Source organism: Pochonia chlamydosporia, chromosome 1 (assembly GCF_001653235.2).
Source record: "Pochonia chlamydosporia 170 chromosome 1, whole genome shotgun sequence".
NCBI lineage: Eukaryota > Fungi > Ascomycota > Sordariomycetes > Hypocreales > Clavicipitaceae > Pochonia > Pochonia chlamydosporia.
The window spans coordinates 5,885,138-5,901,703 of record NC_035790.1 but is presented as its reverse complement, the minus strand read 5'-3'; the positions used below and the strand labels follow the sequence as shown (position 1 = coordinate 5,901,703).

The following is a 16,566-nucleotide window of genomic DNA, read 5'->3' as shown; positions in this document are numbered from 1 at the left end:
AACGCCTCGAGGGGAAGCGCTCTCACTTCTATGCGGATTTTGGGCACGTGGACATTTCTGGTTTGATGCACTCTGTGTGTTGGGCGCTCGCGGCGACAATGTTGAATGGTAATGTGACCCCACCGTTTTTCCAGCTGGCGTCTAATACTGGACGTTTATTTGTGCACGGCGATTATGCATCACGGCAATGGCACTGGATTCGCTGGCATATTTTTATTCACGTCTATTCTCATTTGACAGTTTGACGTGACAAATCACACGGTTGTGAGCGTGAATGTGCTGTGGCGGTACGTGATGTTTGGACGTACTTCATGGCGTAAAGGTAACACTTTACTATCATGTTATACGTTGGCTTGAATTCTGGCAGAATTAATTAAAAGATGAGAATAAAATAAAATACACGATTTAATTAACCATGATTAAATCAATAGTACATCAGGTTTAAACTGGTCTCCGGAAGTGAATACCGCACACCCCGCCATGACGCCCCAAATTGTCATCAATATCACCGTCCGGGTAAACGGAGATCCTTAGCTCCTCGGTGACGGTCCGCCATACACAAGACGAGAAGAAGTGATTCCGCCTCAGGGATAGTAAAATCGCGACGGAGCAAGAACATCGAGACGGCGTGAGTTTAGTGTCGTGGAGATTGGCCTCGTCCTCGGTAGCCTGGTACCGCTGCTGCTTCACCCGTACGACTGGACTACAACGATAGCGTTGGAATTTCAACGCTAGATCTGGGGTAAATACTTTGCATTGCAGCCCTGGTAACCCGGCAATTGAGCGAGCTGCAACTCTGTCACCTGGCCTGCATGTGGCCAGCGTGCGAGGGTCGTGGTAAGGCTGCAGGGCGGAAAATGGTATTCTGACTGGAGGAGTTTCTGTAACGAAGAACAGAACTATTTGCGCCGTGGCACACTATTCTTTGATGCGGACGAAGAAATGTTATCCCGCGTTGATCTACAAAGTTGGCTGTTATTTCGACGGACACATGATTCCCCGGATGTTGTGGTTGGTTCGAGAGCCCAGGTGCTGTAAGCACTATAATTTGTCCGCCAACCAGAAGGACAGGAAACGGACCCCAGAACTCTTCTGCCTCAGTGGGAGGATGCGCGACGGATTGTGTTGTTGGTGTCTCAAGTCGAGATGCTATGTGGGGGTTTGGCTGCAGGGACTGTTGGGGGTGGTGGCGTTGTATGCAACCTTGACATTGATGTGTCATGGTGATAGGGATTCAAAGTTGCAACAGACAAAGCGTGGGACATTCGATTAGTATTGTGCTGTATTATTGCCAGTATCAATGTCTGGGGATTGCGGTGCAACGGTCGCAGTGCTAGACTTGGATGTCTGAGGTCTAAAATAAGGTGGAGATGAATCAGAACATTGAATGGACATGGAGGATTTGATGCTTTTCAAGTTTTGCGGTTTTGTTGCCGAAACCCACGTGGTCGTACCTTCCGAAGTTGACACTCGAGGGCCTGCATTTTGGAAACCTCGAGCAGCATTTACCCCGATGGATGCCTCAGTGCCGAGCATTGTCATGCCTGATGCCAGCTACTTTTTCTGTGAAGCATTCTGTGAAGCATTCTGTGAAGCATTCTGTGAAGCATTCTGTGAAGCATTCTGTGAAGCATTCTGTGAAGCATTCTGTGAAGCATTCCGTGAAGCATTCTGTGAAGCATTCTGTGAAGCATTCTGTGAAGCATTCTGTGAAGCATTCCGTGAAGCATTCTGTGAAGCATTCTGTGAAGCATCTCAGGAAACCCTTTGTATCATATTGCACGTAATGGTAAAACTATCGCCAGCCACGACGCCGTTGTGAACGAGGCTGTTGGTTCACAGCTCACGCCTCACGCTTCGACACTGTCCAACTCTTCAACCCCACAATCTTCAGGTTTTCGTGGCGCCGTCCCTCCTGATGGAACGGTCCGTTCACATCGCAAGGTCCTCGTTGCTAAAACAACCAAAACCTCCGCGATGTCTGGACTGCCACTTTTCAGGTAGGACACTGACACCGACACCGACACCTTGACACTTGACATCCAAGCCCCCATCGCTGGGTGGTGGAGACGGCGTCCATCCGCGCTGGTGTCGGCATCGCCGTCCACCATGGCGATATCCCCCTCTTTGGCTCATCTACCCCGTCTCAAGGTCTCCATCTTCAATGCTCTCCATATTGTGGGGAAGAATGAAGACGGGCAGGCAAACAGGATAGAGCCACGAGGTCAGGCCACGAGGGATGCTTGCAGGCACCAGCCCGTCGCACGGGGAATGAGCGGGCTTGCTTTTCAAGGACACGATTCATTTACATGGCGTTTTGCACTCAGGTTCGCGGCATGTCCTATGAATCGTCAATGCGCTCTGATGGTTGCGATTTGGAAACCGAGTGCCAAGAGGAAGCTTGAAGCAAACATCGTTGCCGCGTCGATTCGTCCCGCGGGATCCTGTCCGGCGTTGCCATATTGACGCTCAGACGTGTTGCAGATTCATAAAGGGGCCGCTGAACCAACTATGAAATGAAGGTTGAACCCGCCGAGACGGAGCCATTCAAGCGATGGGTTGTGCACAAAGTAACTGGATGAGCGTCGTTATCAGAGAGATTGCCGAAGGAGTTTCTTGAGGTGCCGAAAGATATTTGCAGCTAGTTTCGCCCAACTTTGCTCGTTCCTTTGGGTCAACTGACACTGCCGAATGAGACGACAGCTTGCGTTCTAACTTCAATGAGCAAGTGAACAAGATCATCGCCTTCAAACACCAGGTTCACATATTTGACCACCAACGAGGAGCTCTCCTGGTTGACTCGAGGCCCTGTCACCGGCTCCGGGAGGCTCTTCCCGGGCCCGTTCAATGTTCGTTCGTCAGGTCAGGGGTAGAGTGTGCTCGGGTCGGTGGCTGGGTTTTGCCAGACTAACATTGAAGGGTGCTACCTATCAACCAGAATGAACCCCTGTGGCCGGCCAATTTCGCCATGCGACGCCAGCCTGGGTACGAAATGAGCAGGGAACGGTGAATTTAATTCAAAGAATAAAAAAGTGGTCGACAATGAATTATTATGCACACAGCCGAGCTTTGGCGTTTAGCATGTGCTTCAATTGTGCCGAGAGAAGCACCATCTCCGGTTGACGATGCTTGTGTTGCACTGCACTGTCACTTCTGGGAGGAGATGTAGGATTTGGACAATAAAGAGCTGAACGTATTCCAAACACACACAACGAATGCTTTGTGTTTAAACAATGAGTTCATGCAGGTGCGTGCATATTGTCCGAATCTAGCGAGCGTACAATGACAGACCAGTGTGGGATAAATGTCATTTGAGCCCTACGCTCTCCAAAGCCTCCCAAAAATTAAAACGAATTCCAATTCCTCCTATTCTCTGTTTTTAATTCCCGTAAATAAATAAAATCTCCAAATGAATTTATTCTCGACTCAGCATTCCGCTCCAGACCAACTTACTCATGCCCCGGACAAGTGCACACGCCCCCCTTGCCCCTGTTGTAACAAGTTCTCACATATCACCTCCCGAAATCGAAATCCCCCATGTCACAATGGGAACATTGGGCAGGCTTCCAGACTTTCTACGCTTTGCAAGGAATCCAGGACCCCAGCTACTGCCCCAAGTCTCCAAGCCTCCTCTTTCCACCAAAGAGCCCAGTGTGTTGAACAGTCGACACTCTGTTGCCCTGGCTGCCCTGTGGAGGACGCTAGTAGCAGGTTCCTGACTCTCGGGCCGTTCTCTCGCACTTGAAGTGGACTCTTGGATAATTACGGGATGAAACGAGGATCGCGATAAAAGGCCAGGTCTGAAAGTGGAATATTGTGTGAATGGTGGACGCCGGTGGCCGTTGGGGCGACTCCCATTCCGAGGCTGGTTTTGAATGCCCTTTTTCGTGCTTGCTTGCCGAAATGCATGTCTGTACCTGGATTACGGCTCTAGGACAGGGTCGCATTCGAAATTTTTCTCTTGGTTCGTCTTACTCGGAATGAACGGGGAAGTCAGACCAAAAGCATTCGGAATACTGGGGTCATGTTGGCCGACAGACGGCAAAGGGCGTTGGCCGACTTTCTACGTCCGCGATTCGCTGTTTTTTTGTTCCTGCTTTGGTTTTTGCCTGGTAAGGTGAGCATGTTGGTTATCACGTTTCAATGTTCTGCGACCAAGTTCCAAAATGTAACCTTGATCCCGAAGGCTTGGTCTGGCCGCAGGGCGTAATTTTACGTGCCTGGCTGGACTTTTTGTGCTCTCCTGTACATTTGTAGCTGTTGGCTGCAAACAGCAGAGGACGTCTGCACCCAATCGACCTGAATCAGATGCAGAAGCGACTCTGGCCCTGCGGCAGGTCATGCATGGGCATATTGTCTGGGCATTACTAACAATGTTGAGGCGAGGTCTGAATGGCTCGCCAACAAAAACGCAGTAATTTGTAAAAAAAAAATTCCCCACGAAACTGATGCACGTAATGGCTCGTGCTTAAGACAGTTCGTGGGTATTCAAAAAGAAACGATAACTGGAATAGTAAGATACACACAGACTGTAGTAATGTCACCAAAATCAGCATCTGCATTGTGAGCATTTCATCTGCCGACATGTCGTCGGTATTGTGTTGTATCTACTGCAAACCGGCCCCGGCCGCAGTGACATTCCACTCTGCTTAACGTTCAACCTAAAACTTTCTTGATCTTTTCTCTTTCCGCCGCTAAGAACCCTTTGAGGAAACCGTTTATTACGCCCCCGCCGTATTCCAGATGTTGCAGATAGATCCCTCCAGACAAGCACAAGCGTAGGGACCACAACTACGGAGTATACTGGGGGGATGAAAACGCCACAAACTGGAACAGGCAGTCCCCCAAAAGGCGTCGCCCACCCAAACGGGCATGTGGAATAAAAGTTTCTGTTACGTGGTAACTAAACCAAGAACTTTTTCGGTCGCTGGATGTCACCACATGTGGATGTGGTAATCAGGGCAAGGCTTATTCACATTGCCAAACGATTACTTCATCGCGTGGTTCCACGGGTACCCACGGCGACGGCATTGTGAGCAGCATTTCCGCTCTTTGGGCCGCGAAGTCATGGGATTTCCGTATGCAAGTTGGGACTCTTTTGGCTCTAGTTCCGGTATAAACATCGTCAGAAGCTTGTAGTCAGAGTTGCAGACTAACACTGGCTTGTTCCTCCGAAGCAATCGTGAGTGTACATGACACTGTCGACAACGCCACCGTTTGCTTTTTGCTTTCCACCTTCGCCGTGGCTTCTGGAAGGGGGTGATATCCCATCCTTGAGTCTCAAAACGCCAGAGTCAAGAGAAATGATGGATTGATTCATGCTCCGTCGGCCCGGACGCGGACAATTATCCGGAGGCCAACGCCGCGGCTCCCTCACTCCAATGTCAAGAGTCAGTCATGAGAGCCACAGCGGACACCCGCGGTGCCGCGACAAGAAAGCCACCCTCCACAATGACTCTTTCTGTGTGCAAGCTGACAAGCACAATATCCGCACTGCGATTTGTCCGCCTCGACGCTGTGCTACCTTTCCACCCCCAAACGGCGCCAGCTGGAGCTTTCCCCGGATTTGCGACCAAAAAGCATTCGGGGGACATCGCGGGGGGTGTGTGCGCCGAAAACGCCAGAAGTGGCTTTTGCCTTCGGTATTGTCCGCGAGAAATGCCATCACCCAAAAACCTACAGACTGAAATTCAATTTAATAAAATACATGCGATTTAAATTGAAAAAAGTCGGTCGGGATAATCAATGCAGAGGGTCTTGCGGAATTTTTGGCTGGACCCTGGACAAGGGCACAAAAGTGCGTGTTTCGCTAAAAAATTCAACATTGTCGCGTGGCCGTGGTTACATTGACCTTCCCAATATGGGTGTATTTCAGTCAAATGTTCCCAAGTCGTCGGTTCGACTGGGCCATGGGACCACTTGACATGCAGGTTGGACTCTGGTCTCAAAGACCCCGCGCGACCGTATGGGCCAAGAGTCTCAAGACAGGGGGAAGAATAAAAGGTCACAATAAAGTCACATGGAGTAAAATGTTTAGACTCTGTATTGTTCTTTTGCAGCTGTTTCAAAAAGAACAGAATTTAAATAAAATCGCAAAATAAATGTTATTTTACAGTGCTTACCATAATGCGGCAATTGAAATGGCATCTCATTTCACGCAACGCAAATACGCCACACACCCTCCCGCGTCGACAAGATGAAAAAAGCTAGTGGCTTGTCATTGTCTCGTCATGGAGGACCGGATACCTTCATCACGAAGAAATGGCTTCCCTACGCTAGGTATTCACTGGGCCAGGCCTCAGGTGCCAAAACGCTATAAAGCAGCCCAACCTTCGCTTCTTCAGTCGGCCGTGTTCCAGACTGTTTAAACGCACGACTTACAGCGAAATTACCCATTGACTACACTATTATTGACACAAGCGTGAGCGCCCGAGGCCATGCAGCTCGCAACTCTGTCTGGTCTGCCCAGTCAAAGACGCGGCGCAGCTGCAGTTGGCATGAATCGTAATCTGCCCGTCATAATGGTGTGTCTGGCGATGCATTTACTGCCAGGAAGCTCCCTGTATTTGCGTCGGCTAGCGCACTAAGTTTGTGGATTTCAGCGCCGTGACCTGCCATCTTCTCATCCGGATAGTGTCTGCTGTAGTTGATGGGGTGAGCCACGCCGAATCTATCGAGGCATGGCCATTTGTCGGGCGTGCAATAGCCGTACGGGAGATTGTCCGTCACTGTCTGGTCTGAATTCAGTTCTTCCGAGGCGACAACATTCAAGGGCTTGACGGCCCCGAGGCCTCTTCCAGCCCAGCCGGGTATTCATCGGGGTGCTAGTACCGAAAGGTCAAATCAAAGCCACAATGCGGAATGAATCGGTCATGACAGCGACTGGTTGGGCGAAGGGGTGTGGTGAATTCTAAAAGTTGGGGGAATGACAAAATCTCAAGGAATTTCGGAATTCGTCAAAAGGACAGAGTTTACAGGCTCCGGAGGGTGCCACCGTACAATACCGCATCAAACAGAGTTAAATCTGCCTGTGTACATATTGTTGATCGTTTCTGCTTCTTCCCTTAATGCCGATGGCCTACACACGCATGCACACACACTCTTCAACGGATGGCCACCAAGTCGAGCATTGAATTGCATGTGCAGTCCTGTATGGGACATTTTCGGTGCTTGCTCGACGGCCAAACTCCCGGCGTTGAGGCCCTGCTGTCCCTCCGAGAAAGAGTCCGACCATTTTAGCCGACGGGGACAGCCCCGACAAACTACAGCCGACATGGAGCGACTGCCAAAGTGATGCGCATCAATCAACCATCCTAACGGCTAGCGATAGCCACGGTGAGCAAGGTTGTCCTTTCCATTCGGCCCATCACCAAAAATTGTTGTTGGGCGGACTGTTCGGGTAAATTGCCAAATCTGCGTGTGACTGCGTTTGGCAACATCTCGAGAAAGGATTGGGACTTGCAAGCTCCTTCGGCGATGGCTGCGCGAGCGATATCCGCGAACCCTGCAATGCACCTTTTGCTGAAGCCAAGCCTGCAGCATCCCGTCTGACAGGAAATCCTTCAAATCTCACCAAGGAGGCGCTACACCTGACCCGACTGCCTGCTAGGTCTTGTACCGTATTCACCGTGCAGGTGTTGCAAGGGGAGCCATGAAGTCATCTCGCATTCCCCATCATGCTGCCGCTCCGCTCCTCTCCGCCTTTCCACTGCACGAAGGTCAGCCTGCATTTCAATGTCATGCACTCTGGTCGCGATTTTTCCTGCAGTCAACCAGACCGACGATGCATCATACACCAATTTCAAGCTCTACCCGTTTTCCCCAGTTGAAGCCATCATCGTCATTCCTCAGCCACATGGGCCGCCGAGGGAAGCGCACCCATTTGCCGTGTCTACCTCGGCGCTCTTCCGAAACGCCATCCTTTTCTCAAGGGCACATGAATAACGATCCTTTGATCCGTGGGGGCAACAACAATTCAATCCAGCGCGAAAGACCCAATAGCGACGGCAAAAGGAGCGTATTTTTTGCGGGGTGTTTGTGTGCGTGTGAGAGTGAGCCGGGCCAGTCGGCGGACTGCTCCCCGGTAGCTTTGCAATGTGAGCGTGACCTACGGAACCCAGGCAGCCGAATAAAAAATAAAGGTCCAAAAACCATTGTTGCTTTTTTTATTGCAATTTTCTGACTGGTGCGCGAGAACGAACCAAGTGGGGCGTTTGCGCTATACCGCTTGGGGAACCCGGGATTTGCTCGCAGTTGTCCCCCGCTGAGACGCCTGTGATCCTTCTGAAGGAGCAGGGCAAAGTGGCCCGTGCACACGCTTCTCTTCTTTGCTTGGCTTGGCTTTCCCCCAGTGCGGTGGAACACACTTGCTTCCCACGTGTCTGGAAGCCCTTCTGGCCTTCTAGAAAAGTTGGGTCCTTGCCTCCATTGCGCCATTGGGTGGTGGTGTCTGTGTCTGACCTTATGACTAAGTTCTTTCGTAGGAGGCTGATGCGCCACACCAGCTCGGGTCTGAAGGCGAGCTTCTCTCAAACCCCTTCCTGAACAGACAATAGTGACCTAATTTGCCCTGAGCGAGCAACGGAACACCACCAAGCTCTTCTTCAATGCAACGCTGCATCGGCCCTCCGTTACGTGTCGTGGCCTTACAGGGCCGGTTCCAGCAGCCCCCATGTTTCTGAAGCACCCAAAACGGACTGTTTAGTGCTCCTGAAGGAAGCTGACAGGCCGGTTTCTGATCAAGCACACACTGTTTGAGGATTGCTGCTGGGCGGAACGCAGCGTCGCGGAAAGGCAAGAATTACCTGTTTCGGACGCGGTCAAGGTTGCATGTTGCCATCCCATCGCAAGTCATCTGCCACGAGGTCGAATCCTGGGGATTGTCTGGCGCGGAACGAACTTGTTGGCGCTGTCGCTGTCGCCGGCGCGCATTTTCCTGTTTTGATCAAACTTGGTAACTTATGGTTTGTATCAATTCAAGCGTGGAGTGAGGATTCGCGAGATTTGGTGGCGCGGTATCGTGGTTGCTTTCGCGACGCCAACGTCGGTGTGATTTCCAGTGCTGGGATCTGGGATGAAGATGAAAAGTTGGTACGCAATGGTGCTGGGTAATCTTGGATATGGCCGTCAACTCATCCGGTGATGCGGAAGCGATCGCGATCGCATAATTAATAAACAACATTTGAACACAACAAGGCGGCACCAACTCCAACGGTTTGAACAGCATTGAACCCCAAAACGGTCACCAAATCGCCAACACGTCGCGTGGTTCATTACTGGCGATCAACAAAGGCATTGTGGTGTGGTGTGTTCCCGGTCCGCCGACGGCTCAACTCCCCCTTGTCCATGTCAAGTTCATGCTCTTGTTCATGACGTAGTTGAATGGGCTTCACACTCCCCCTCCATCAACATCATTACCCGCGGTGATGCGGGGAGCAAATCTCGATGACAAGGCGCATGCTTCAATCTTGGTCCTTGGATGCTGGGTCATCGAAATGGATAGCTTGGATTGGTATTCGCGCCGTGATTTAGGCTGCCTTTGTTGTTTTGTTGTTGGCCATCTTGATCTTGTCTGTTTCTTTTGCAGTTGGGATCACGAGGCTGGTTGCCAGTGTAGCTTGCATCATCGACAGGTCCTAGGGTGAAAGACACCCCAACTAAATTAATTAATCAATTAAATGAATTAAATCATTTCTTTCATCTCACACTTGTATTATTTTAAACAAACGCATTGTAAATACCTGCACAGCACTGTACATCCCATTCAAATATAGCCGTCACTGTCCCTGCACCGAGTCATTCACTCACATCAAGCCAAAGCACACACTACATCATAACACCACTCTACACGAACAAACCAACCGTGTTTCCTTTGCTCTCCCCGCAAAATGGCTCAAGCTCCAGGCTTCTCAAACCGTCTGCTTTCCCCTTTCGTAGCACTTTGCGCGCCTTACCCCTCCGGATCCAGTAATACTACGAGAGAAAAGATGCACGCTCAAGCCAAGCTTGTCGGCAGCTGTGCACTATTCTCGTGTCCTTCAAAGTCGGTGAGTTTCTAAATATGCACCTTCTTGAGCGTGCGTCTGCTCAATACGGAAAGCGAATGGCGCGTGGTATTTCTTTTCTTTTAGTTTCATTTTGTTTTTGTATTCTTTAGATGCTGTTGTGGCTCACGGCATACGGCGGCCCGCGCTGGGTCGTTGAACAGGCGATTTGGTGATGGAGCTGGCGGCATGAGCCGATGGCATTAGATGGCACTGCATCACTGGTCTCGTGTCTTTGGCTGACTGACTGCCTGAAATTTTGCCATTGACAATACCGCAGCGTGGTTGCCTGTTGTATTGTAAGAGCCGTGTGATCAACGCCAAAGCTCGGTGGTGTAAGTCAAGCCTCTTTTGGGCCGTGGCGGACCGCATGTTCTCCTGGAAATGCCTACATCGGCGTTGATCATGGATAACTCCGTCAGTAGAGCACATGTGGTGTTTTAATTTCTGGGCCGAGTTGTTGTCATGCATCGATTGTCTCAGTCGGGCGAACTGCTCATCGGAACCGATGAACAAAGAGGAGGGCGGGCGATATGTTGTGTCTCTGCTAAGATCGGAACCGGTGTGCATCCACGACAATAGTGTGTGGGCTCAATGTTACCAGAGACTTACACCACAGTGATGCAAGGACATGTAGTTTGTCGGATGATTTTGCAGTGTCTGTCGTCAGTATTTGCTAATCCATCGGGCTTCATGTTGAACGCCGCAATAGCCTCCTCATACCTGTAAACAGAACTATCAACAAGTACACAGGTAAACACAAAGTACAAAGCAGCCATCAAATCATCAACCACCAGACAACGCACGCACATGATGAGCCGACATTTGATCTCAAGTGCTTTCACATGGCCGCCCACGATCCATCCATGCATCCCTGGTCTTTTTCGTGCCCCATCATCGTCGACGTGCATCGTGCGCACGGATGGGGAACAGAACAACACTCGGTGATTATTTTAATATTGCCAAAAATTAATTATTTTTGACACTTCTTTCATTTTTCTTTTTAATTTTAGTTGGTCCCATTTTGAGACCGGACTTTTGACACGGTCGCTGTTCCCGGCATCCAACAAAGACACCGCCCCCGCGTCTTCCAGTCTCTTTCACAAGCTTTCCTCTGTCGAGTCCCAACATGGAACCCCGCAAAACCAACAGTGCCGCATTCGCATTCATTGACAGTCGGGTCCGCATGCGGCAAGCTTGTCTTTGCGTTTTAGTATTGACATGTCTGGTCGCAAAGTCTTTGTGCTTTGTTTGTGCTACTGACTATTTCAGTGACGATACATGATTTTAAACTACGTAGATTAATTTAATTAATTTATCTGCATTCCGTATTGAACTGTCTGATGTACTCGCCGATACCAGCAGGGGTTGGCAATTTGCCCCGGCGTCTCATTGAATGCCTGCGACCTCGAAGAGCGTTCGCGCATGTTTCCGATGCTTGTAAAGTCCGACAGCCTGCTGGTTGGCCTGATGTTTGACCGTTCAGCCGTTGATCGATCAGTGAAATCGAGGAATAGGATCGTCTGATTATTTGCACGCCCTCCGCGTCAGGGTCTCTCCTCCCGAGTTGACCCGATTGAAAGTCATGAGGGTAGACAACTCCGCCACGTCATTGATGAGATTAGTGACTTTGACTCTGTATATTCGTATGATTGATTAATTGATAATGGTATTGATATGTGGTGGTAAATACGAGGCGAGCGTCTCCAATTAAATCGTTGTGGTAGTCATCCGTAAAAGCCATCACCACAATGCTGTACAACTAACTTTCTTTGAACCTTGTTCCCAGTGGCCTATACTAGATTAAAGTCTCTCAGCTTGATGCCTTTATTCTCAAAATACGCCGCATCAGGTCTCTTGTACATGGTCACATCGCCTGCTGCGCCAGTCGTAGAAGCTGCCTTCACAAATGCATACTCCTTGCCTTCAACACGGAGCAAGTCCCAGTCGATTCTGGGATCCAACAACGTGTCTTCTCCTGTAGTCTTATTCCTGAATGCCGGGCTGGCATCTCCGTTTGGCGCAGACGGACTCCATATAAGACGCATTCCCTCTGGTAAAGGACCTAGAAGAGCCTGTCCCCAGTCCAACCCAAACACATCGCAAGGTCCAACAACAGTAAAGGTATCATCGTTGCCAGACACCCTTGGATTCGATATATGTGAGGACCTTAAAACCAATGGAGCTGTACAGCCGAGGATCACGGCAATCTGGTCCCCAGGTTGTGCGAGCACTGGCCCCATCCCGATATACCCTCCCTCCATAATGACCAGTGATCTATCCTGGCAGGCCTGCGCCAGAACGCCCATGCAGAGCAAGATATCCGATCTTAACTCCTGGCTTAGCTCTCGAGTCGAGGCATCGTCGATATCAAAAGCGAGAGCGAACTTGACGAAGCGCATAAACTGCGCTATGCTGGGCGTTCCCACCGTCATCCGCTCATCCGACAGATGTTCTGCAACATGACTGCTACCACCAGCAAATACGTAACACAGCGCTTCAAGAATACTATTCCCTTGTGAAGACTGGTACCTCGCTTCTTCAGAAAGATCAAGCTTTGTAGCAAGTCTCTTGATCAGCGTCACCACCGGAGGTACCGGCGAGGTCGCCGCCGCCGCGTCCTGAATGACGATTGGAACAACATCCACAACTGTAGCAGCGCAAACACCTTTGATCCTTAAACTTTCCCCTTCGACACACGCCGCCACGGTCGACTGCCCATCCGCAAATTGGTCCGACATGACCAAGTGCCGCTGCCGCCTCACCGTCCAGTTCGGTACCCATGAAGGACGCCAATCCGGGGAAGTGGAGTCTGCCAATCGACACTCCGACAGCAGATCGGCTCTGCATGTCACCTCCATCTCAGCGAGGACCAATTCCTTGTACACTTGAACCACGGGCTTTGTGTAATCGAGCTGTATCTTTTCCACTAGACCTTGCGAAACAGCTGGAAAAATACCCATGATGCCGTAGACTCTATCGCGGGGATCCGCACATTCCGTACACTGCATCTGCCGCAGCAGGGCACCGAGCCGTGCCGGCCCCCGGTGCGAGACAGTGTCTGCCACGAGACTCATTCTATCAGAGTACTGCTGGAACCGAGGATTGTTCACATCCTTGGCCTTTTTGCTTAGAAAAATAGCTGCCTTTTTAAATTTTGCCCACTCCATGGACGAAGAACCGCATAGTATGAGGGCGTCCTTTGCGCCCAGTGTGATTTCCTGCCGAGCCCACAGCCTCCCGAACCAGGACCTGTCGAAAAAGGCCTCGAAGGCTTGGGTTTCAGGTCCATCCCAAGGTAAGGGGAACTGAGGGTCCAGCAGGAGTTGGAAATACATTGCAGCCGTGTCACTCTCCTTTGTCCACTTTGACTCCTTGCGACGAATCTCAAGCGAGGGGCTGTCCACGTCGACGTCGATGGAGTCGGCTATGCGGTGGAACATGTTTAGAGCGACGTTGCTGTTGTGTGAACTTGGTCCGACCCATGCGAGGACCCGTTCGGCAGAGGAGTATATCTCTGCCATGAGTTTGACTTGTTGCGCGCGCTCCTCCAGGTCGTCTTGGTTTATGCAGAGGGCATCGATCCAGAGGATAATGTGGCTGTCGGCATAGGGCAGGTACTTGAGTGCTTCTGCTAGATTGGCTGTCACTGAGATTCTCTTTGCGGAGACGACGTCTTCGGAGTCTGAATCGTCGGCCGACTTGATGACTTTGATATCTGGTCTGTTGTTTGTGTCTCCCCACACGTACGATAGAGCCATGAAGGATGGCCATAGCCGTTGTCCAGCTTCCAGGGGTGTGTTGGCGATCGTGATTCGGATGTCATCGGGGCGCGAGGCCACGCGAGGGTGTAGAACCACAAGTCTGATATGCTTGCCGTTGGAAGGCAGCGGTTCATACTGGTATTTGTCCATTGTCGGCGACTTTTGTTCCAGGCACGCGGCGAGGTTGGTGGTTTTAGTCTCCAGACAAGACGCGACCCTCAGGGCATCGCCGGCATTGGAGCTGCGTATTGAAGGCTGTGCTGCCTTTGATCTGTCGCAAACTCAATCTCTGGGATATATTTTACCTGGAGTTGCCTTTTGTGACGCTAGGTCTTTTGTCACCGTGATATAGCGGCTAGGATGTAGGAGTTTACATTGAGCGTGGAAGTGCAGCTGCCTGAAATACCAGACTGCTGACTTTCTACGTCACAGCTGCACCATGCTGGATAACGTGATATGTCAGAAACGGACAATTCATTCCTACAAACTCAATCAAAAGCAACAAACTTCAAACTTCATCACGAACCTGTTTATACAGACAACCTAGGTATGCAAGGCTACCAGCTCTACAACCGTAACACATCTCCCATGACGGTGCCTCGCCTCACCCGCCACACCTCCACCTCCCACCAACAATCAACATCTTCAAATCCACCCACGGCCACTCATCAAAACCACACCTCATCACCACAGAACAAACAAAAGGGTCCAATCCATTCCATCTTCCGCTCTCCACCAAACCCACCAGCCAAACCCTTCAAATGCCGAGCCCTCTCATTCCCCAATCCACAACATCATATGCAGCGCAATACACACCCCCGAGTTATCAAGCACCTGTGCAAAAAATTTCCTCACACGAGACCCCTCTTTCGTGAACCCTTGCCTCCGACGCCGGCGCCTCGCATCACGCTGCACGTCATGAACGACGTACTTACATGTCAGTCAGTCAACCGTGCAGGAAAAAATTGGAAACCACCAAGGCCGTGTTGCAACAAAATAACTCTACTACCCCGTAGGTGCAAAATTATCCGATTACTTTACCCAGCAAGTGCAGTGTGCTGGAAAGAGTGCTATTGTAAAACGTGGTCGGGTAAATTGCCGAACCTCCCCGACATGGGCATTTGAAAACGGCCAAGTCGGACCGACCTCACCATTCTTCAACAAGCCAGCACAGCCCCCTACAATACGGAGAATCTTTGCTATAATAGTTTCCCTGTACAGAGTACTGTAAAGCAGTGACCCCAGCCATGGGAATTAAAAATGGCCTGAGGGATAAAAAAAAATTCAGCCCAGCTAGAAAGACCCTGCGTCAACTGAGTTGAATGGCGGTCAAAATGACGGGCCCCTCTCCCAACCACTGCACGCACAGCTAGAATTGACCCTGGTTCAAATCGTTGACATACCCAAGGCCTTCCGACTTCCATGCAGGCAGGGTCTTTCGGCCCTACGGCTAATTGGGCTCTGTGATCGGTTTTGCCAGAAAAAAGGGTCCGGTCGGTTCAAATTGCAAGCACATTCATCATTTCTGCTGGTCCCAAGGCTTCTTTGGCCCCGGTCCAATTGCAAACAAGTGTCAGGCAGTCTGCTGAGGAGGAGAAAAAAGCTTATCGTCTGCTCGTGACACTTGGGTCGTTTTTCTCCGCCAATCGAATGCTCCACAATTGATGCATTCAACATGCACCAACTTGGTCAAGCTTCGACAGACAATCTGCAATTCAATGCCCACCCCTCCTCGCTCACGCAGTCACCATTCACCGCTACCTCCGCCTTATGCCCACCAAAGCTCACACCATGGCAATATCAATTCCCGAGGAATGGAAATCCCATCCAAGGTTACAGATCGTCGCCAGTTCCGTACATGGCCATCTTCACGCGAGACCTCACTAGCTAAGGAAAATTGCACCAGTAGTTTTTGAGTTCATAGTTTATTCAATTCATGCTTTTGCGGCTCTTCCTATGTCGGCACACCAGACACCTCTCCAAGCAGCTCAGCTTCTTCTCCCTGTTTGTCCATGTAAAGATGAAGAACAAGTTGCTCGCCTCGTCGGGTTCTGTGACCGGCTTCCCCATTTGCATACCCCCGTCGCGCATTTGCGCCCTTTTTCCCCTTCTCTCTCACTTTTCTCTTTGTTCCGCTTGTTTTCTTCTTCCAGCTTTTGCCCCTCCGTCACTCTCCTGGCATTCGTCAAGTGAGGGATAGATGCATCCCCCGCTCAAGGTCGCCCTTGTAGAATGTCCGTCTTGATACTTTCACCCCCGTTTCCCTTGATAGAGTACAAAGCCTTGAGCCAATCTACTAAACATGAATGTGTTTGCTCCCCGTGGAGCCGATAAAAAAGTCCAGACCATGGTATCATTGGTGTGAAAAGAGAAGAATGATGATATGCAACGCCTCGCAAAGTGAAATTCCATTTTTGGAAATTAGAAATGTAAGAAAAAAACAAGACATTAAGGTAGAGCACGAGATACGCGAACAAACAGACACGTCAAATTACGTGTTTCCATGTGTACGCTATAAATGCTGTGCTTCCGTTGGTAATGCATGTAACGCTAAAACGAATCGCGTAGTATTCTCGGGTCGAAGCCCAAGTGTCGTCATAAAAGTCCAAGATGTGGGTATGTGATTAGGAAGATCCGAGTGTCTTCAAGGAAAATCTTTATACGCCGTTCAGATATACACGGCAAGGCGCGTCATAGCCTTGCCAGGTGGGCGGGCTATTCAAGCCATCCAGAGTTTGTACATGTTCCATATGCCGTCC

The 16,566-nt window shown here is 50.4% G+C and overlaps 5 protein-coding genes across 5 annotated transcripts; 2 read left to right on the top strand and 3 right to left on the bottom strand.

Annotated features, from left to right (window-relative positions):
- Positions 1 to 441: 441 nt before the first annotated feature.
- On the bottom strand, positions 442 to 1,222 carry VFPPC_18693 (hypothetical protein; the record flags this gene model as incomplete). Its single annotated transcript, XM_022430266.1, has 2 exons — positions 442 to 918; positions 974 to 1,222. 2 exons carry the CDS (start codon positions 1,220 to 1,222, stop codon positions 442 to 444), a joined length of 726 nt encoding a protein of 241 aa, XP_022285990.1.
- An 887-nt stretch (positions 1,223 to 2,109) lies between these two features.
- On the top strand, positions 2,110 to 2,466 carry VFPPC_01538 (hypothetical protein; the record flags this gene model as incomplete). Its single annotated transcript, XM_018281346.2, has 1 exon — positions 2,110 to 2,466. The coding sequence occupies one exon, from the start codon at positions 2,110 to 2,112 to the stop codon at positions 2,464 to 2,466; it is 357 nt and encodes a 118-aa protein (XP_018150020.2).
- Positions 2,467 to 3,409: 943 nt separating this feature from the next.
- Positions 3,410 to 3,745, top strand: VFPPC_18694 (hypothetical protein; the record flags this gene model as incomplete). Its single annotated transcript, XM_022430267.1, has 1 exon — positions 3,410 to 3,745. The coding sequence occupies one exon, from the start codon at positions 3,410 to 3,412 to the stop codon at positions 3,743 to 3,745; it is 336 nt and encodes a 111-aa protein (XP_022285989.1).
- Positions 3,746 to 10,169: 6,424 nt separating this feature from the next.
- VFPPC_18695 (hypothetical protein) lies at positions 10,170 to 10,514 on the bottom strand (the record flags this gene model as incomplete). The annotated part of the gene is made up of 1 exon (XM_022430268.1): positions 10,170 to 10,514. The coding sequence occupies one exon, from the start codon at positions 10,512 to 10,514 to the stop codon at positions 10,170 to 10,172; it is 345 nt and encodes a 114-aa protein (XP_022285988.1).
- A 1,322-nt stretch (positions 10,515 to 11,836) lies between these two features.
- On the bottom strand, positions 11,837 to 13,957 carry VFPPC_01535 (heterokaryon incompatibility; the record flags this gene model as incomplete). Its single annotated transcript, XM_018281344.1, has 1 exon — positions 11,837 to 13,957. The coding sequence occupies one exon, from the start codon at positions 13,955 to 13,957 to the stop codon at positions 11,837 to 11,839; it is 2,121 nt and encodes a 706-aa protein (XP_018150018.1).
- Between the last annotated feature and the right edge of the window lie 2,609 nt (positions 13,958 to 16,566).